Source organism: Trichosurus vulpecula, chromosome 7, assembly GCF_011100635.1.
Source record: "Trichosurus vulpecula isolate mTriVul1 chromosome 7, mTriVul1.pri, whole genome shotgun sequence".
Taxonomy (NCBI): Eukaryota; Metazoa; Chordata; class Mammalia; order Diprotodontia; family Phalangeridae; genus Trichosurus; species Trichosurus vulpecula.
In genome coordinates this window covers 12,334,715-12,356,662 of record NC_050579.1, presented here as the reverse complement: position 1 = coordinate 12,356,662, position 21,948 = coordinate 12,334,715, and the positions used below count along the sequence as shown (strand labels likewise).

Genomic DNA, 21,948 nt, shown 5'->3' with positions numbered 1-21,948 from the left:
AGAGGACACAGATGACCAGAGATGGGGTGAAGGGGCTTCATAGCCTTTCTGGAATTGTTTTATTACCACCACCACCACCACCACCCCATTTTACAGAAGAGTAAACTGAGGAACATGCAGGTCAGGGGAGCCTCCGGATTGCGGAGAACCATGGCGGGGGGGGGGGGGGGGGGGGGCAACTCCAGACCCGGCTTGGGATTAGAACCTGTGCTCTCCACCTTCTCCCAGCAGCCCATTTTCTTCTTTGCTTAGCTGGGGAAGGGTGCAGCCCTAGCACCGCCCTATTCTTCCCAGACCCCGCCCCTCGGGGTCCTAGAGCCATCGAGACGAGTGGCCTCTGGGCAGCCTAGAGCGGCACCGGAACAGCACTCAGTGTTTTGCCGCCTGGCGTACCCACGAAACATTGGCACTGCCCCCGCCCCGAACCGCCGAGATCAAGCGGCCTCCGAGCAGCCTAGAGCGCCCCGGAAGTGCACTGGGCAGGCGGGGTAGCGGCTCAGACCCACGAGCCAGCGGGGGCACTTCCCGTCTGTACCCCTCGCTGGGTGCACGTGGTTCGTGGGCGCACGTCCCGCGTGGGTTCAAGCCCCGGCGCGGATCCGAGGGCTATAGTTCCCCTCCCCCGGGGCTGTCAGAAGGAGTTGTCAGCGGCGCCTCTTCCCGTGTGGGTTTTCCCTTCCCCCGGGGAGGTCTCTGGCCCCCCACTGCACGTGGGTGATCTGTGGGGGGCGGGGCATCATAGGGGCCACCTCCACTTTCTAGGTGAGTGATCCTTTCCCTTTCCGCGTGGGCTCCTGGTGGGGGGGCGTCTCCCCTTCTCCTGACCACCCCTGGGTGTGTGTGTGGGGGGGTTGTCAGCGATGTCTCCTCCCGTGGAGTCTACCATCCCTGCGTGTGTAGCCTTCCCCCACGAGCCTTGGGTGTTCCCCTTCCCCTGCGTGTCCGTGTCTCTCCTCAGAGTTGGGGTCCCGGTATCAGGAGGAGCACCTGGAAGATCCCGGCTGGGTCGGGGGCAGCGGGATGGCGGCCACTGGGGCCTCCCGACCTGGACAGGTGAGACCCCTGCTGCCATCGCGGGTGGGCTAGGGACGAGGGAGGGGCAGGACACCCCGGAATTATCCCTTTGGAGACCCTAGCCCAGCCTTCCAGTCCCCAGACTTCTCAGAGCTGAGGGAGGAGAGGGGGAGCCCCCATAGGCAGATGGGGGAGGGGATGGCATGATGCACTTGGGACCAGGCCAGGGAAGGATGTGGGAGGGCACCTGAGCCCCAGGGCATCTTTAGAGATTTCGGAGTGTCTCTGGGTACTTCTGCTTAAGGGAGAGAGCCCTGCCTCTTCCTCCTGTCCCCCTTCCCTTCCCACTCCGTCTCCCTCCCACCACTTTCCCTCTTCCTGCATCCTCCTCCCCTTCCCCCCATCTTCCTTTCCTTCCCCCTCCCCCCCATCCCAGGACTCTTCTGATATGACCTGTCTGCAGCTCTGGGGTCCTGCCCCTGGCCCAGAGATGCTGACCCCGATAGAGCAGCCAGCCCCAAGGACCCTCTTCTTTCCACCTGTGAAGGTCGAGCTGGAGGGAATAACCCAGGATCTGCTGCCCAGGGGAGAGAACGGTAAGCTGGGGGGCCGTGGTCTGGTCTGCTCTGGGGTCCCCCTCTAGCTGGTGACATTGGAACTCTTGATCACAGGTTTGCCTAATTGTTAATTCAGAAAAGCAGGACCTTAAACCTCCCAGACTATAATTACACCTGAGGAAGATAATTGGGGTCATTTCCTTCTAATGTAATTTTTTAAAAGTTTTTAAGATGTAAAATTTAAATTAAAAAATTTTTAATTCATAATGCTCCTTCCCTCCAAAAAAAAAGGGGTCCTTTGACTTCACCAGACTGCCCAAGGGATCTGGAACCCGTACAAAAAGATAAGAATAGAGTTCTGCACCAAAGGATGTTTATAAGGCCATTTTAACATTGGCCTAAGGAAATACATAAAGTAATCTTCACTTTTTTGAGGCAGCGTGTTTGTTTTTCAGTTAATAAGCATTTTTATAGAACTCTTTTTGTCTCTCCCACTACCTCTTCCACCCTCCACCCCCACCCCAACACACATAATTGAGTAAATAGAATAAAGCCCTTAGTGGGCAGCTGCATAGAAATTAGCCACATCTGCAGCTGCTTAGACAGCCGAGTCTGCCGTTCGTTGTGTGTCTTCATCCTCATCATTTTGGCCTGATGTCTTGTCCTTGCGTTGGCCAACGCTCTGGAATCTGCCAAAGTTGGTTTTCTCTGAATTACGGCGCCCATTGCGTAAGTTTTACTCCTTAGGCTCCTATCCCTCTGTATTAGTTTGTAGAGGTCTCCTAGTCTCTGAAAGTCGGCTTCATCATTTCTTAGCATATGTTAATGTCATACTGTATTTGTTCAGCCGTTGTCCTGTAGAAGGACACCCCCTGTTTGTTTCTGATTTTTTGGCTACCGTAGAAAGAGACACTGGCAGTCTCTTTGTCCATTTGGGTCCATTCCTTCTTTATTTGCTCTCTTTAAGGTCTATGGCTGGCAGTGGTATGTTTGGGTCAGAACCATGTGCAGGGTGGTAATTTTGTGGGCCTAATTCCAGAACCACCAGAAGAATTCAAAGCTCCACCAGGAATGCAGTGAGGTCCTCAATGCTTCATCCCGCCCCCAGCATTTACTGCTTCCATTTTCTGCCCTCTTTCTCACCTTGCTGGGTGTAAAACACCTCAGGGTTGTTTTGAGTTGCGCTGTTTATTTTAAAGATTTGAACTATTCTTTCACACGCTTATCACTAGTTTGCCTTATCCTTTGACCCCTTCTCTGTTGTGGAATGACTTTTGGTCTTATATTTTTCCATTAGTTGTCCATGTCTTGGATCTCAGGCCCTTTTAAGAAATATTAAATACAAAGATTTTTTTTTCCCCAATTGACTGGCTCCTCTTCTTCCTCTAAAAGCATTATCATTCAATGAGCATTTACTGGTTTTGTTCATGAGCAAGTTTTTCCATTGCACGTAATCAGAGTTACCAGTTTTTGTCTTTCAGTATCACGTCAATCCTTGGTTGGTTGAGAATTCACCACCACCACCACCACCACCCATGGCTGTGAAAAGGGAAATGATTTACTTCCAATTTGTTAATGATGTGGTTGTTAAAATTATGGCCATTGACCAATTTTGAATCCGTTTTGGAATATGGTGTAAGACAGTCTAAACCTAATTCTCTGCCAGAGAGTGATTACACTGAGGTTCTTTCTGAATACTGACACTTTCTGAATCTCTTGTGTCGTCTGGGCAGCATGGTGGGGAGTGGCCTGAGTGTTGGAAAACCTGAGCTCCCATCTGGTCTCAGACACCCAGCCTCCCTCCGCCTTAGTTTCCTCATCTGTAAAATAGGGTTGTTGTGAAGAGGATCAAATGAAAAAATATTCCTAAAGCACTTGACATACCTTAAAGCTCGAAGTAGTAACTTCAGAGTTGTAGTAGTAGTAGTTGGCATCATCTGTTCCATGAATAGTTTTCTAGTTGTCCGTCACAGCCCGTTGGTTAGGATAATTGCTCACAGTCTGAGGTCTAAAAATGCTATTTGTTGCCACTTCATTCCTACCTTTCTTCATTATTTCTCCGGATATTTTCCTTTTCCAAAAGAATGATATTTTGCGTCACTCTATAAAGGGTCCCTTTGGAAGTCTGATTGGTATATCACTAAATTGATAGGTTAACTTCAGCAGCAGTGTCACTTGTATGATTGGCACTGCCCAGCCATGAGCATTTAATTTTTCCAACTACTAAAGTTGTCTTTTATTTCACAACCATTTCGTAATTGTAGTCATCAGATATCAATTGAAATTTGGCATATTGACTCAGAGCTATTTTGTGTATTTTATAGTTCTTTTGAGTGGGATTTTCCTTTTAATTTTTAGAGTCAACTTTTATAGAAAAGTTATTGACTTTTATAGTCAAAAACTTTACTGAGGCTCTTAATTGTCTCAGTTTCTTTGCTGATGCCTAAAACTTTAGTCATTTTACATAGGAGTAGTTCTGTATCTTCTACCAATCTTTAGACTTTGAATTCTTTCATTTGTCATTTCTGTTGCCAGAGTTTCTAGCACCGCTTCCAAGTTTCTTTACCACATAAATTTACTGCTTTTGGTTTTAAATGTTTTTCTTAATGATTAATTATGTTGATTGTTTTCCTAATGTTGAACCATCTTTGTATTCCAGGTATACATCCAGATTGATAATAGAAAGTGATTTTTTAGAAATTAGTAAATTGCTGTAGTCTTTTAGCCAAGATTTCATTTAATTTCTTTTTAAAAACATGTTCATTAATATTATTGACTATAATTCTCTTTCTTTGCTTTATCCTTCCCTAGTTTAGGTATTAAGACTATATTTGCTTCATAAAACAAGTTTGGTAGAGTGTTTTTTCCTTAATTTTTGAGAATAACTTGTGTATAATAATTAGAATCATTTAAAATTTGGTTGAGGGGCAGCTAGATGTCACAGTGAGTAGAGCAATGGCCCTGGAGTCAGGAGGACCTGAGTTCAAATTCAGCCTCAGACACTTGACGCACTTACTAGCTGTAAGTCCTTGGGCAAGTCCCTTAACCCCAATTGCCTGGCCTTCCCCCCTCCAAAAAAAAAAATTTGGTTGAGTTTTCCAGTCCATCTGGACCAGGAATTTTTCTTTGTTAGTTCTTTTGTAGTTCTCTTTCCTTTCCTATGATTGGAATATTTAAGATCTCTATTTGGGGTTTTGTTCATTTGAGTATTTAACATTTTGGTAGATGTGTATTTCTTTTCCAAACTCCCAAGTGCAGTTCTCTAACCACTATACCATGCTGTGTTTTGTTTCTGTTTTTCTGGAGATGATCTGGAGGTTCTTTTGATTGTACTTTGTTTTCTGAATTCAGAAGTTCTGGGCAGCTTTCTCATATTATTTTCTGCATTAAGGAACTCAGGTTTTTTATTTTACACATTATGGAGGAACTATGGTTCTTAAATTGCCTTTGCAAATTGTCTTCAAGGTCAGTGACTTTGGCTTGTGTAGGGATTATGTGTTCTTTTAAAATGTTTATCATGGGGCAGCTAGGTGGCGCAGTCAGTAGAGCACCGGCCCTGGAGTCAGGAGGACTTGAGTTCAAATCCAGCCTCAGACACTTGACACAAGTACTAGCTGTGTGACCTTGGGCAAGTCACTTAACCCCAATTGCCCTGCCAAAAAAAGCAAAAAAAATAAAATAAAATAAAATGTTTATCTTTGAATCATAATCCAAAGGTCTAGAGGTTTGAAAATGGATCGTACCACCTAACTACTGCTAGAGATGATGAACTTAAAATCTAAAATGAAGCATGGCCATCGTGGGAATATTTTGCTGGATTATGTGTGCTTGTTGTGGTTTGATTTTTGTTTGTTTTTTAATTGTATTATTTGGGGGGCAGCAGGAGAGAACAGAAGGAAGAATATACAAGTAGGACAGCTTTGAAAACTATGTATTGAATTATAAACCTAAAAATTACATACTGAATTATAAACCTAAAAGGAAAAACTATTATGTCTGAGATTCAGTTTCATTTTTAATTCTCTTTCTTACTGTGTAAATGGAAATGTTCATTTTACTTGGTGTTACGTTCAGAACTTTTTAAAAAGATGTCTTCCAAATTCCCTTCCAACTCTGAAATTCTGTTACTTTGTGGATTCTGTGGCCATTTGGTGCTGGTAAGCAAAGGGCTTCATCATTAAGGAAGATCTGGAACCCAGGTTAAGACCGTGGATTTCTTTGCCTATCTGTCCATAGGCAGTCCTAGGGGCGTGTTCTGGACCATGTTCACATTTGGCCCTTCTTGCATCTTTCTCACTTTTCATCTCCCAGAGTAGCTGACGTTTGCATTATTTTTCACACTCTCATTTCCTGTTTTGTCTTTTTCTTAGGTGATGAGGACAGGACAGGGAATGGAGAGGCAGCATTGAAGCATGAAATTGTAGACAGCAATGATTGGCTTTTCCAAGCAGAGGAAAAACCAGACATGCTTAATGAACATGGAAACTCTTTCAGCCTGAACAAAGAGATGACTTTGAAACAGAGAATCCTAGATCATAATAAGCAGCTCCTCCTCCACACAGAGGAAAACACACACCTGCTTAATGAATATGAAGACTTTTTTAACAGCCAGAATTCAGCCTTAGTTGGATTTAATATATTCCAAACTAATGAGGCACCATACGACTGTCAGAAGTGTGGAGAGCGCTTTCTTACCACGTCCCACCTCACTCAGCACCAGAGCATTCACACTGGACCAGGACGCTATGAATGTTATGAGTGTGGGAAAACGTTTACCCGAAGCTATCACCTCATCCGACATCAGGTTATTCATACTGGAGAGAGACCCTTTTCATGTAAAGAGTGTGGAAAGACTTTTAAGAGAAAATCAACCCTCACTGAGCACCAGAGAATTCACACTGGAGAGAAACCTTATAGATGTAACAAATGTGGGAGAGCCTTCAGTCAAAGCCAAGATCTCTTGGAGCATCAGAAAGTGCACACTGTGGACAAACCTTACAAATGTGATGACTGTGGGAAGGCTTTTAGTACCAGCTCAAGCCTCCTTCAGCATCAGCTCATCCACTCAGGAGAAAAACCCTACACGTGTGGTGAATGTGGGAAAGCCTTCAGAAATAGCTCAAGCCTGCTTCGGCATCAGTTCATCCACACAGGAGGAGAGCTTTACAAATGCAATGAATGTGGGAAAACCTTGAGTAATCGCTCAAGCCTTTTCCAGCATCTAAAAATTCATTCTGGAGAGAAACCCTATCATTGTAATGAATGTGGGAAAGGCTTCATCCGTAACTCATGTCTCATTGAACATCAGAGGATTCATACAGGGGAGAAACCCTATGCATGTAAGGAGTGTGGGAAGACTTTCCGACGTTCCTGGTACCTCACAGAGCATCAGAGAAGCCACGCCCCAGAGAGAGCATATAGATGCACCGAGTGTGGGAAAGCCTTTAGAGACAGCTCATGTCACTTCCATCATCAAAAACTCCACACAGGAGAAAAACCCTTTGGCTGTAATGAGTGTGGTATGGCTTTTGGGCGCAAGTCCCGGCTACTGGACCATCAGAGAATCCACACTGGAGAAAAACCCTATGAATGTGAAAAATGTATGAAGAGTTTTAGCCACCGTTCACAACTTCTTGAACATATGAGAACTCATACTGGAGAGAAGCCTTATGAGTGCAATAAATGCGGAAAGTCATTTACTAGGAATTCTGGTTTTATACGTCATCAGAAAATCCACACTGGGGAGAGGCCCTATGAATGTAACCAGTGTGGCAAATGTTTTAGCAATAGTTCATTTCTTATTGAGCATGAAAGAATCCATACCACAGAGAAACCTTACAAATGTGATGAATGTGGGAAAGCTTTCTGTAAGAAATCATACCTCACTGGACATCAGATCACTCACACCAAAGAGAAACCCTTTGAATGTCACGAATGTGGGAAATCCTACAATCGACGTTTCCGTCTTGTTGAGCACCAGAGAATTCACACTGGAGAGAAACCCTATGAATGTGGCGAATGTGGGCGATCATTTAGTCGAAGTGCACTTCTTATTGGACATCAGATAATTCACACCAAAGAGAAGCCGTATGTATGTGATCAATGTGGGAAAGCTTTTAGTCTGAGAAAACATCTTGTTCAACATCAGAGTATCCATAATGATGAGAAGCCTTATAAATGCAATGAGTGTGGAAAAGCCTTTAGGCACAAATCTACATTTCGTGACCATCAGAAAGTTCACACTGGTGATAAACCCTGTAAATGTAACGAATGTGGGAAATCCTTCAATCGGACCTTTCATCTCATCGAACACCAGCGGACTCATACTAAGGAGAAACCCTATGAATGTAATGAATGTGGGAAGTGTTTCAGTCGAAGTTCAGTCTTTACTCAGCACCAAAAAATTCATGGTGAAGATCATAAACCTTTTGAATGTAATGTGTGTGGGAAATCTTTCACTCGAAATTCAATCTTTACTAAACACCAGAAAATTCACATGAAAGAGAACAAACCCAATGAATATGGCAAATTCTTAAGTCAAAATTTGGTGTATATTCAGCAGAAGGAAATGCATGCTAAAGAGAATCTAGATTAATGAAGAGGTTTTTGTTGGGATGTCACAGCTTTTTCAGTATTGAATATTACATTTGGGGAGAGGTGGTGATGGTGAGAAAAGCTTTTGTCAGACCTCAGCTTTAGTCAGCACAAATGGGTTTACTAGGAAGCAAACCAGGGATTCTGATGGATGGAAATTTAAATGATAATTTATTTTATCTACAACTGCTCTTTTGGGAAGTGATCTGTCTTTAGAGGGCAGTTCTATAAAATCAGAACTACAGGGAACTTCCACAGGGCTGATTACAGCTTTGACAGTGTGAGGGAGGTGTACTAAAAGTATCAGCAAGTTCTGTGACCAAGCCATCCCTTCTGGGAAGGTGTTCACCCCATTTCCAGTATGCCGGGTGAGCTAATGTTCAGTGATGTAAATTACATCAATCCAGAGGAGTACAAACAGGGTTATCACATGTTACCAGCTCAGTAAAAGACTAAATGCTGGGAATGCTACCCATGTCCTTTTAAAAAAGGTTTCATTGCTGCCTCTTATTTTTATCACCCTGTGTAATGGTAGATCCTCCCCTACTTTCACTCCTGTGAAATCCTCCCCTACAACAAAGACAGTCAAGCAAATGAGGCTTACAAGATGCCAGTGTCTGATCATTGAGGCACCATTCTGTACCCATCACCACCCTCCGCTTCCCAAGAGGAGGGAAGTGTTTCCTCTGTTCTCCAGGATCAAGGTTGGTCATTTTGGTTCAGCTGCCCCTTAGAACTATTCTGTTTGTTGTCTTTTCATCCTTGTGTGCACCATCTGCCTGGTTCTGCTTTCTGCCTTTGTACTAGTCCTTGCAGGACAAAGAATGTTTGATTCGTAGCTAAGGGACCTGAGTTTAAATTCTCCTTTGCTGCTCACTGTCTGTGGGAGTGTGAATATGTCACTAGCTTTCTGGACCTTATTTTCCTTATCTGCAAAATGGGGAGACTAAAATCTATATGATAGGTTTAATATATAGGGTGGATAGGTTTTTTTTTCTCTCCTACTAAGTAGTTAAATATATATATATATATAAATGTTTTAGTATTTATGGGCCAATTCTGTTATTGATCCCTTTGGATATATGCCCAGTACACAGTTTACCCATTCCTACTGAATGGATAGCTTTTTTTCTCCTACTACTAAGTAGTAGAAAATGATATAATTGTTTTAGTATATATGGGACAATTCTGTTATTGGACATATACCTAGTAGCGGGATCAGTAAATTAGAGGATATGGTTGGGTGACTTTTTTCCTGTTATTCCTAACCAATTGTTGGAATCTTAGAAGTTTTCTACCTCTCCATTAGCCTGTCTTACGTGGTCTCGTTCCTCTATCACCTTTGCCTATTAAATGGGAGTGAGGTAAAATGAGTTACTTAAATGGTATGTCTCTCACTATTAGTGGTGGTTTACTGTTTCTATTTCTTTGGAATATTTTTTTTCTTTCTTTTTTTTTCTGGAGGAAAGACGGGCAATTGTGGTTAAGTGATTTGCCCAAGGTCACACAGCTAGTAAATGTGTCAAGTGTCTGAGGTCAAATTTGAACTCAGGTCCTCCTGACTCCAGGGCCGGTGCTGTACTTGCTGCGCCACCTAGCTGCCCTCAGAATATCTTGTTATTAACCCTTTACCTCTTTAGGCATGGCTTAGACATGTGTCACTCACTTCCATCTTGGACATTAGATTGATGAAAGATAACCAAGGCAAAGATTTTCCCTGTTCCATCATATCTTCTGGTTACATTGTTTTATTCAAAATTATTTTAATCTTATATCATCAAAATTGTCTAATTTGTCTCATGGACTCTCATTCAGCTTGGGGTTTTTTTTTTTGCTTGTTTTTTTGTTTCCTCAACCAAAGATAATGTAAGATGACTGTCTAATCATAACTTCTCTCAGCAGAGAGTTCTTACATCATACTTTGTATTGACTAATCCCTCTAATTTTGAAGGATCAGACAGCAGAGAGAGCAGATATAAGTTGAGAAGAGAAGCTCAGGATTAGTTTTGCAGTAAATTGTAGCCCAACTGCTTCTGTGCTCCCCAACCAAGAGCAGATTGATTTAACTAATAAATGCATATTGAACCTGAGGTGCATGTTGCTTTGAATAGGATTTATTCATCAGATTCCCTCCTCCTCTACCCCAGAATAGTTTGTGGTGAGGGTGTAGTTTCCAGTGTTGCTGAGGGCACGCCAGAGTGAAGATATAAGAATAAGTTAACTCTTACAGCAGCCCATCCCTGACCGATCCTTTCTGCTACCTTGGGTTCAGTATTGGATTGAGATGAAGCATGTAGGGAATACTAGCAGTTAATAAAAGCATAACTAAGGAAAGATGTTCAGAGAAAAGAAGGAAGGAATGTTCAGCAAGAAAACATGCTTGATTCTGTTGAGCATAGCTTCTCTCTCCTGTCCAGCAGCTGGAGCACCATATCAGGTATTTGGTTCATTTACTAGAACTTGTTGGTTCCAATGTTGTTTAAAGAAAAAACTGACCTCCCATGGATACATAAGGTGGGACCTGAGGATATTGCTCCCACCACAGCTCTCAGGCATCAAAACACTAAGCTAGAGTCTCACCTGGTTATTTCTGACATTTTAAAACACTACGCAGTGCTTTGACGGGCTTCAACTCTGTCTTAGGCAAATAAGAGGTCAAATTAAACCATAGAAGGCATGTTACAAGTTAGATGAGGACTGATTGCTATAGAGTTCCAAAATCTATTCCTCCCCTGAGACAGAAAGCAATCAGATATAGGTTATACGTGTGCAATTATGTAAAACATTTCCATATTAGTCATTTTATACAAGAAGACTCACGCAAAAGGAAAAAAGGTGTAAAATAGCCTGCTTCAGTCTGTATTCAGTCAAAATCAGTTCTTTCTCTGCAGGTGGATAGTCTGCTTCATCATAGTTGTCTTGGATCATTGTGTTGCTGAGAATGGCCTAGTCATTCACAGTTCTTCATCGTACAAGGTTGCTATTACTGTGTACAACATTCTCCTGGTTCTGCTCACTTCACTCTGCATCAGTTCATGTAAGTCTTTCCAGGTTTTTCTGAAATCATCCTGCCTGTCATTTCTTGGAACACAGTAATATTCCATCACCATTGTATATCACAGCTTGTTCGACCATTCCCCAGCTGATGGGCAGCCCTTTGATTTCTGATTCTTAGCCACCACAAAGAGAACTGCTAGAAATATTTTTGTACACATAGGTACAGGCACAGTTTTTGAGAGATCAACAAAGGGTCTGTAGAAGTCCCTTTGCCTCAGTGATTCAGGACTTGTAAGAAGCATCAAAGGAGAGGAATGATTCTTTCATCACAGGTTCTGTGAACAAAGAGCTCCCTCTGCAGGGGAAAAAACTGATTTAGGAATTAAAGCCTGCATAGTTGTAAATCAGAAGCCCATATGGTCCATTCCTATTGATTTTTTTTTTTTTTTGGTGAGGCACTCAGGGTTAGGTGACTAGACACTACTGTCAAGTGTCCGAGGCTAGATTTGAACTCAGGTCCTCCTGACTCCAGGGTTGATGCTCTATCCACTGTGCCACCTAGCTGCCCTCTTGATTTTGATAACTAGAAAAAGATGTAGCCAGGAAAGATGGGTGGGGAAATTGCCAGCTCCCAAAGGAGTAAGAAACCAATCTCAGAGCCCCTGTTGGAATGTAATATTTCCAAGCCAGAGTTCTCCAACGCCGTGGACACCTGATAGATATAAACACATTTGTGAAGTTGTTTTCTTTTCTAACCTAGGGAGCGGCTTCTCTACAAACAACTCTTCATCTGAGGCAAATTCAGACATTCTTGAGTATTTATTGTGAGGAGCCCAGCCTTAAAAGGAGTGCAGGGAATCTGTCCTTCAGGAGAATCCTGAAGTCTTGAGGGCTTCTTCCCTAACCCTCTGCTTCCTGGGGCATCACCAGCTTCTCAGAATCCTGATGTGTATCCTAGTTCAGGGCAAATGTCAACTGTGTTTCTAGAACAGCTGGCCAGTTCAGTGAGGGGGTCATTCTGTGTTGCAGTTGATATCTTACAGACAAGTGCCCATGGAGGACTGGCAGCTTCTTAGTTGTCCCAAGGAATTGCCAGATAGTCCAGGCTTTCAGTCCAGTCCAGACTAATGTGCACATTTCTGATGTGGCTTTGAGGCTGCTCTCTCAACCTACCTGCTGGAACAGTCAAGCCCACCAGCTTTTTACCAGCATTAACTGATACCCTTTCTGCTTGGAGGCCCATCCATGCCCAATGTTTTCCAAGTACTTATGTGTAGAAGTGAAGCTCATAACTGGTCTTAGTTGGGGTTAGGCCGGCCTTCTTTCTCAGAGATGGTCAGGGAAACTCGACAGGCTAGCCTGGGGGTGGGGAGAGGTATTACAGGAAAACTCAGGTTTGTGATGGCCTGGGCAGGGTGGGACTTTGTGACTCCAGGCCTGATGGAGTCTTCAAGATACTTTAGAGGTAGGAAGGCTTAAAATACAAGTGAGTTGCTGACCAAACCAGGAGGCAGTGGAAAGTGAACAAACTCCCCAAAGAATTATGTAGTGGGTGACAGCCAGTGGAAGGCCAGTTCTTAACTGTCTGCCCTGATTCCCCAGAACATAGTGCTGAGGAAAAACCTCCCCAGGGTTTAAATAACAATCCCTGTTCAGCACCTATCAGGCTAGCTAGATGGGGAGGTGAGAAGGAAAGGGGGAGTCAGCCTGACTGCATCCTGCCATTCCCTGTATTTAACATCTCTGTTATTTGGTACTTCTCATAAGTAGTCATTTTTTTTTTCTAGCCTTGTAAGGCTTGGGAATATTAAATTTGAGAGAGAGAAGCCAATCTGTAAGCTTTTCTACCCCAATGGGGCCTTGAATCAATTAAGGTTTCATATTAGGGACAGTTCCTGACCATTTTAGAGTATACCTGCCAGACTATCTCCAATGCTGCTGAAGTTGGACAGGAATCTTGTCCAGGAGGAACATCGAGAGCTACCCAGAGCACTCAGCACCTTCACCTGTGGTAACCAGCCTCTGCAGGAATTCTGGGAAGGGTAACCACTCCAGTGTCACAGCTACTGGCACCTGCCTGCATGGAAAGCCATTCAGAACCTCTACTTGCCTCTAATGATGTGACTGTGGCTGTTCTGTATCCAGTAAATGAGCCAAAGCAAGGTTTCTAAGGGGCTTGCAGGCCAGGAGGCCCTTGGTCCAGATCCAGCTAAGTGGCTCCCAGGATCATCAGTATCTTTTGGATAGCCACAGCTTTACCTGAGGCTCATGGTGGATGCTGCACCTGTGGTTCCCATAAGAAGGCTATAACTCTTTGTGTCAAGGAAGCAGATCTCATCACATTTGTCTTCTAGGCCTCATCATGGACTGGAAGTGACTGGATCTTCAAGGGAATGGCCAAGATTTACCAGGTTCCGAACTGAAAAGCCTGTAAGGACTGGACCTGGGATTATGGTCATCACTGCTGACATTCTATATAGGTTTTCAAAGTGCTTTTCTACATCATTCTGCTTGAATGTAGATTTAGAGCGGGGGGGGGGGGGGGGGTGTGCAGGATTGGAGGTTGTCTAAGCCAGGGCTTCTTAAGCTTTTTCCCACTCCTGACCCCTTTTCGTGGTTCAGCAGCTTTTGTTGGTGTTACATGGCCAGAGGGCACGTGCAGTGCAAAGTGCACCTGCTTTGTGTTCAGAACCAAGGCTGCAGTGAAGTTGTGGAATGCAACACAGGCAAGCACTGCCAGAAACACTTTGGATTCATTACGAGTTTGATTTTTAATTTTTTGTCATTGCAGAAACCTTTTACTGTTGCCAAATTTTTTGTGACCCCAGGTGAGTCATAACCCACAGTTTAAGAAGCACTGGTCTGGGCTAAACCCCTGTCTTTGTGGAGGCTCAAGGTGGTGACTCTTAAGGCTCTGTGGACAGTGAGTAGCCAAGGTTCAGACCCAGGTCCTCTGATTCCAGGTCTGGAGCTGTTTCCACAATGAATGCAAGTAAAACATATTTATTAAGCACTTACTGTTGTGTTAAGTGCAGAGATACAAAGAGGAAGAAATACACATTTATACAACACCTACTATGTGCCACACTGTGCTAAGCATTCTTTATAAATATTTGATCCTCACAACCCTGTGAAGCAGGTGCTATTTCAACCATCTAACAGTTGAGGAAACTAACAAACAGGGTTACCCAGCTGGTCAGCGTCTGAGGCTGGATTTGAATTCAGGTCTTCCTTGCTGTAGGCTCAGCACTCCGCTTCATCATCAGCTGCCTCAGAAAAAAGCAAGACCATCCCTACTCTCCAGAAACTTACCTTCTATGGTAAGAGTAGAGGTCCTGCATTTATTTTTGGAATGAATGAAAAAGCAATTATTAAGTACTGTGTGTGAGCTATTTGTATTCTAATGGGGAGGACAATACCCAGGCAAGGTTTTCAGCTGCAAGTCAGCCACAAAGGCCCTAAGGTGCTCCTTAGAGTATCAGTGCTGGCCGTAAGGCCTCTTGGGTGTCATTGCCACTAGTGAGATGCCCGTTTGCCAGTGGTGAACCTTCCTCCAGTGTATCTTCAGTAGCTATGACTGCAGCAGTACAGAAAGGTGGCTAGGGCCGCTTCCTCAGGTGATGGCTGTTGTGGTTGGTTGGAAACAGGATTAATAATCTAAGGGTGCTGCTGCTCCCAGAGCTCTTGGGCTAACCTGTGTCTTAGCAGCTGGTGAGGAAGCTGACCCTTCTCCATGATGGCAGTAGGGTCCAAGCTAGAGACAGAACTGGCAGCCTAGGAGGTGACTGCTCTTCCCAAGGCTCTGAGGCTCTCTCCATCAGGGTCTGAGGAAAGGTAGTTTGACTTGCCTGACACGTGCTGCCTCCTGTCTCCCTCGGGGGACCTTCCCTGTGTCTCCAGTGGTGGTAGTAACACATTGTGGAAAAGAGATGGAGGCTGCCAAGAGTCAATCTTAGCACAGAATTGTGGCTGACATTTGTATGGCAGCATAAGGGTTGCAAAGAGCTATAGTCATGGGGGTCCTCGTGGGATCTTCATGAGGTCTTCTGTTATCCCTAGTCTACAGATGTGGAATTTGAGGCTCTGAGAGGTTTGTTGGCTTGCTTAGGGCTGCACAGCTATTCAGTGTCAAGGTAGAATTTGAACCCAGATCCTAACTCGAGCTAAAACCACTACAGGGATAGGGAACTTGCAGCCTCAAGGCACATGTGATCACATGTGGGTGCAACCTTTTGACTGAGTCCAAGTTTTACAGAATAAATCCTTTTATGAAGGGGATTTATTCTGTGAAGTTTGGATTCAGTCAAAGGGCCACACTTGAGGACCTAGAGGGCCACGTGTGGCCTCAAGGCTGCAGGTTCCCCACCCCTGCCACTAGACCTTGTGGCCTCTGTAAACATTAGTGTTTAATAATCATGCCATAAATGCCACCTCCTTGTCCACATCCAGTGAGCTAATACTGTACTGAAGGAAAGGAAATCCAACTCTGCTGACATTCTTGCTCTCAGAGATAGCCCACACAAAAACGTTGCAGCTGAAAAGCTCTAGAGGTGAATTGCTACATGTTCTCGGAGGTAGATAAAGGAGATGCATTTATTAAGCTGAGTGCTGGGAGCAAAGACAAAAATGAAATCACTTCTGTTCTCATGGAGTCTACACTCTGGTAGAAGACAGAGGGAGGAGGAGACTTTTTTGTTTTGTTGTGGGCCCAAAGACAAGAAATGGTTTCTGATGATACGTGGATGTCTTCCCTTGAATTATTCATAATGAATATAAGCAAAAAGATCCCAGAAGCATCACTGTAACTCATGTAACACCTTTTGCAGAAGATGAAGAAGGGAAGAAAGCCAGCAGTTGCCAGAAGTGGAGGCCAGGAGATTGAAGAAACCACTGGAGCAGCCACTGTTCTTGACAAGCAGGGTGACTTGGCAGCCAAAAGCAATAAGCTCATTTGCAGAGTACTTTTCAGGGTAGGATGGCAAAATAATGAGCCTGATGAAAATCTGTCGTGAGACTCCAAGTGTTCTTGTGGATACAACCAGAAAGAGGGCAACAAATACAACTAAAAAGAAACATTTGCCAGCTCTGAGGGTAAGAGATTTGGAGCTAGGAAAGACCATTAGCTATCCATCTAGTCCAAGCCCCTGAACTGATAAGGAAATGGATAGACAACGGATCAATGAACATAAGTACCTACTGCGTGCTAGCACTGGGCTAAGTTCTGGACACAGCTGAACTGATTGTCTCAGGATAGGTGGCAGCTCCCTTTACCTCCCTGTACCTCACCAGTCTGTTCCTAGCATCTATGACAGCAATTTGCTCATATTTGGATTTCACTAACTTGGGGAGTTCAGTATTGGAAGGTTACTGATTAGAGTTAATGCTGGTGGATTTGCTGTTGATGTTGCTTTCATTTGACAGTATTTCCTTTAATCACTGATGGCCAAATGTCTGTTGAACCCAGGGAAGAAGAATCCAATATAATTCTTGTGTTACCTAGGCCCAACCCTATCTTATTGTATCTAAGACCAAATATAAACAACTTTGTTTTGCAATTAAGCCCTAGCAATCTGGCCTACCTTCCTACAGTAAAAGAATAGAAGATGGGCTTTGGCAGAGCCCAAAGAGAAGGAACTGTCTGCAGCAAGAGAAAGGGAAGGAAAGACCCCAAGAAGAGCTAGCCCCTGTGGGAGGGAAGCTTTCAGGAGTCCCATGGCAGCAGGAGAAAAAGGCCTTACCAGGGTGGGGAACCTGTGGCCTTGAGGCCACATGTGGCCCTCTAGGTCCTCAAATGCAATGCTTTGATCAAATCAGTCTCCTTAATAAAAGGATTTGTTCTGTAAAACTTGGACTCAGTCAAAAGGCCATAGGTTCCCTACCCCCACCATAGCCCAAGGGCAGCCCTAAAGCCTTAATAACAGTAGGAAAAAAAGATCCTGAATGACATCCAGGCCATCTTGACCTGAACCATTAACAGGGGACAAGGCCAAACAAGTGCTGCCAATTGAGGTGGAGTCTCAAGATGAAGTAGATCCTGCTTAAACCAAAGAGGTACTCCTTTTGATCCAAGTACAGGCTCTCAACCCAGACACTGAGGCTAGTAATAGGAGCAAGCCAAAGAAAACAGCAAGTACAATGAAAAACCTTGGGCTGAGATACCCAAGAGAAATCCCAAAGAACAGAGTAACTCACAAATCCACATAGAACCTCAGAGGCGAAAAAAAAATGTCCTGACCACAAAGATTACAAGACTACCTGCAAGAAACAAAACAATGTAAGCTGGAGTATCTGGGAAGGAAGTCAAGTCAAGGAGAATTGATACTGGTTTAATCTTGGGATATGAATAGGCAGGTCTCAAAAGGTTATCAACAAACATGAAAAATGCTCCAAAGCGCTGTGAGAGAAATGCACATTATTCTACTCATCACCATCACATTGGCAAAGATGACCAAAAAGGAAAATGACAATTCTTGGAAGGGATATAGGGGAATAGTCACACCAATGCACTCGTGGTGAAGGTGCAGCCATTCTGAAAAGCAGTTTAGAAGTACATCCCCAGATTCCATCCCGCTTCTAGATCTTGAACAGATAGAACAAGAAAAGAGACATATATACAGAAATATAGCAGCTCTTTCAGCAATTAGAAATGAAGAGAGTGCCTGCCTATTGAATGGCTAAACAAATTATGATGTGTGAATGTAATATTCTTTCACCATAAGTGACAAAATGTAGTTTCAGAGGAAATGGAAGACCTCTAAGAAATGGTGCAAACTGAAGTGAGCAGAGCTAGGAGAACAGTTTCTATGATGGCAGTATTTTAAAGAAAACCAGCTGCTGTGTTTCCATTTCAGAATGTCTATTTGGCTGTGTCCTTTTCATCAGGAATTCGTGGAAGTTCTCTATCTCATTAAATGTCTATTTTTTCCCCTATACAATTATACTTATCTTTGCTATATAGGTTTACAAGTCTTTATCTTTTTGCTTTTTGGATTATCATTCCAAGCTCCATTTTTCTCTTGAGTGACAGCTGTCAAGTCTTATGTAAACCTGACTGTGGCTCCTCGGTATTTGAACTCTCTTTTGGATTACTTCTGTTGAGTACAAGCTAATTTAGTGTTAAGGTGTGTGTATACACAAACACAGACATACATTCATTTCTTCTGTTTTAGAATCATGAGACTTGAGAAGTCTGATCAATGTAATGACCAACCACGATTCCAAAGGACTGAGGAACAAACAGTATACTCCTCTCTCGCCACTCTCCTCTTAACAGAGATGTGATGGAATTAAAGTGCAGAGTGAGACAGACAATTTTGGAAATGGCCAGAGTGGGAATTTGTTTTATTTGACTATGCATATTTGTTATGAGGGGTTTTTTATTGCTCAGTGGGAGGGGGGAGTGAGAAGGGTAGAAAATCTGAAAAAAGGTAGAAGGGAAAAAAACTGCTTACTCCCTCATTTCCTTCTGGTTTTATATGTCAGTTTATTTTCTCAAAATGGAAGATGCCTGGAATACTCTCCCCTGCATACATTGATACGATAAGCTACAGTGCAAAACAGACTGAGGCTGGTGGAGAAGCAAAGAAGGATTCTAGAATTTCTGTTTGGTATATATTGGGGGAGAAAGAAGATCAAACAAGGGACAGACCCATTGCTTGGGATGGAGAGACCACTGATGACAAAGAAGGGAGATCTGTTGAATTCTTATTTTGCTTCTGAGTTCTCTGCCAAGAAAAATGATCATTGAACTGAAAGAGAGAAAACAGATCATTCGTACCTCTCTTTATCTCAGAACTTTCACACATACACACGCACGCACACCCCTTGCTCTTCCTTTCCCCTAGTCTCTTGTTAATGAAATAGCCCTTCTTTGCTAAGTCTAGTTTCTCTACATACACTCTTAGCACTCTGGTGCCACACCTTCCAAATTACAGCCACAGGTTGGGTCTCCTGAGGAGTGACTACATCTCTCAGGTATAGAGGGGTAATCCTGAGGAATTAAACTAAGCCCTCACTGGTGTTCTCCCCATCAACAATCACCCAGTAGCCTCATTTATATTAAAATTAATATGAATGTGTTTCTTCTCCCTCCCACCCCTACTGAAAAAAATGTATATTTCATTCTGTACCATGAGTTCATATCTCTTTGAGGAGGTGGGGCCAGGTTTCCTCATCAGTTCTCCAAAACTATGATTGGTCATTGCATGGATCCAAGTAATTAAGTTTTAAAATGTCATTATTATTGTATAGGTTGTTCTCATTCTGCTCTAACATATACCAATTCGTATGAGACTTTCCAAAATTACAAAAGTTCTCAGGGCAAAGAAAATTCAATTAAAAACCTGTAGTGAGAACAGATAAATAGCAGGGAAAATATCAAAACAGAAGGGAAATGACCACCGAGAGGTCTAAATCCTCCAAACATCTCTAAATATTGCAAGACAAGGAAAACTGATGCAATACCTGATGAAGTTAAGGTCCCTTTGTCTTCCCAAGAGGGTGTAGAACCACAACAGAGTGTTCCTGAATGGCTTGAGAAATGAGAAAATTGAAAGCAGATGTTAAAAAGGAACAAATGGAAGAATTTGGGGTCCTTATGGAAGAAATAAATAGAAAAGGAAAACTTGAAACCATGGAAGTGAATCCCTTCTAAGAAGCAAAAGAGAACAACTGATACGAATATTATAAAGTGAAAGACAATCTGGAAGATGAGAAGCAAAATCCAATATAATGATCTTAAAGACAGCATCTGTAGAGATAACTTAAGGACCAAAGGTCTGCCAGAAGAAAAGAATACATCAAAAACCTCATCATGCAAGAAATGATACAAGAAAACTTGTGGAACTTCTGAGTAGAGAAAACAAGGTGCTGATCAAAAGAAGTCACAGATCCCTTCCAGAGAAAACTCATCTTACCTGGACCCTCAGTGAGGCCTAACTTCATGCCCCCCTAATTGATTAAAAAAGCTGTTACTTATAACAGAATAATATTCCATTACAATCATATACCACAACTTGTTCAGCCATTCCCCAATTGATGGGCATCCCCTCAATTTCCAACTCTTAGCCACCACAAAAAGAGATGCTATAAATATTTTTGTATAAATAACTCCTTTCCTTTCCTCTTTTTTTAAAATCTCTGGGATACAGGCCTACTAATAATATTGTTGCATCAAAAGGTATTCAATTTTATAGCCCTTTTAGGCACAGTTCCAAATTGCTCTCCAGAATGGTTGAATCAGTTAATAACTCAAACAACAGGGCGTTAGTGTCCCAATTTTCCCACATCTTCTCCAACATTTGTCATTTTCCTCTTTTGTCATATTAGCCAATCTGATAGGTGTGCAGTGGTACCTCAGAGTTTTTTCAATTTGCATTTCTCTAATCAATAGTGATTTAAATCATTTTTTTCATATGACTAGATAGTTTGGATTTCTTTGAAAACTGCCTGTTCATGTCCTTTAACCATTTATCAATTGTGTAATGACTTGGATTCTTATAAGTTTGACTCAGTTCTCCATATATTTGAGAAATGAGGCCTTTATCACAGATATGAGTTGGAAAACTTTTCCCCCGTTTTCTGCTTTCCTTCTAATCTTAGTTGCATTGGTTTTGTTTGTGCAAAAACTTTCTAATTTTGGGCCAAATGATCCATTTTATATTTCATAATGCTCTCTGTATCTTGTTTGGCCCTAAATTCTTCCCTTCTCCATAGATCTATCAGGTAAACTATTCCATTCTCTCCTAATCTGCTTATGGTATCACCCTTTATGTGTAAATCATGTACCTACTTTGACCTTATCTTGGTCTACTCTCTACCTAGTTTCTGCCATACTGCTTTTTCCAGTTTTCCTAGCAATTTTTGTCAAATAATGAGTTCTTTTTAATCAAACACTAGCTTACTATGGTCACTTACTACAATATATTGTGTACCTAGTCTATTCCACTGATCCACCGCTCTGTTTCTGCGTCAGTACCAGATTGCTTCTGAACTTGGCTCAAACCGTTCCGCTATTTCCATGAGTAACTTTTCCCCAGATAACCCTTGTTCTGTTTGGTTTCCCACTAGGAGTCACTGTGTTGTTTTTGGCTTTGTATGCATAAGCGCGTCTCTTGCCCAAATAGAATTCAGTTTCATCCCGAGCACGGACTCCTTCAATTTTCAGAAAAGCTGTATGTTCCCTCTGGTTTCGTAGGCCTTGCTTGTAGCCAGCAAAAATGGCCTTGGATCACAGTCTTCCAGAAATTTTGCTATTCTAGAAGTCCTGTTTCCAGCGGGCCTTTGAAAGAAAAGGCAGAACTTCGAAGGAGCGCAGTAGCTGGCACTGGAGATGAAGCCTTGGCCAAATGTGCCCTAAATGTCAAGCCCAAGACTGGAGACACTGCAAAACCATGTTATCCAAACAGCCCCAGAACTCGCTTTTGAGATGCTGAGACAAACCCTTTCCTGGAGTGGCCAGTGGGCCTTCCACCCTCGCCTCCCATACCAGGAACCATCATGATCGTAAGCCAGGCCAGCAGGAGACCAGCACTTGTAAGCAGCTGGGTCACTGGCCTGACCCCCACCAAGCTATTTAACTTGAAAACCCAACTGTAATTTTTAAGGACTTGTTTTCTTCTGTCTGCTTTTTTTTTTTCCATTTGGCCAATTATATTTTTTAAGGACTGTTTTCTACAGTCAATTTTTGTCCTTCCTTTTCCAAGCTATTGATTCTCTCTTGCACACCTCTCATTTCTTTTCCCAATTTTTCTTCTACCTCTCTTATTTGACTTTTAAAATCCTTCTT

The 21,948-nt window shown here is 43.0% G+C and overlaps 1 protein-coding gene across 1 annotated transcript; it reads left to right on the top strand.

Annotated features, from left to right (window-relative positions):
• The first annotated feature begins 114 nt into the window (after window positions 1-114).
• LOC118857421 (zinc finger protein 665-like) lies at window positions 115-9,139 on the top strand. The gene is made up of 6 exons (XM_036768110.1): window positions 115-120; window positions 317-470; window positions 514-762; window positions 959-1,053; window positions 1,451-1,610; window positions 5,942-9,139. The coding sequence occupies exons 1-6, from the start codon at window positions 115-117 to the stop codon at window positions 8,164-8,166; spliced, it is 2,889 nt and encodes a 962-aa protein (XP_036624005.1). The 3' UTR covers window positions 8,167-9,139.
• Window positions 9,140-21,948: the final 12,809 nt, after the last annotated feature.

Bases quoted from the DNA above. Each gene is read 5' to 3' on its own strand.
- LOC118857421 (XM_036768110.1), top strand. The intron at 1,054-1,450 runs GTGAGACCCCTG...CCCCCATCCCAG, and splicing joins GGGCCTCCCGACCTGGACAG to GACTCTTCTGATATGACCTG. The intron at 1,611-5,941 runs GTAAGCTGGGGG...TCTTTTTCTTAG, and splicing joins GCTGCCCAGGGGAGAGAACG to GTGATGAGGACAGGACAGGG.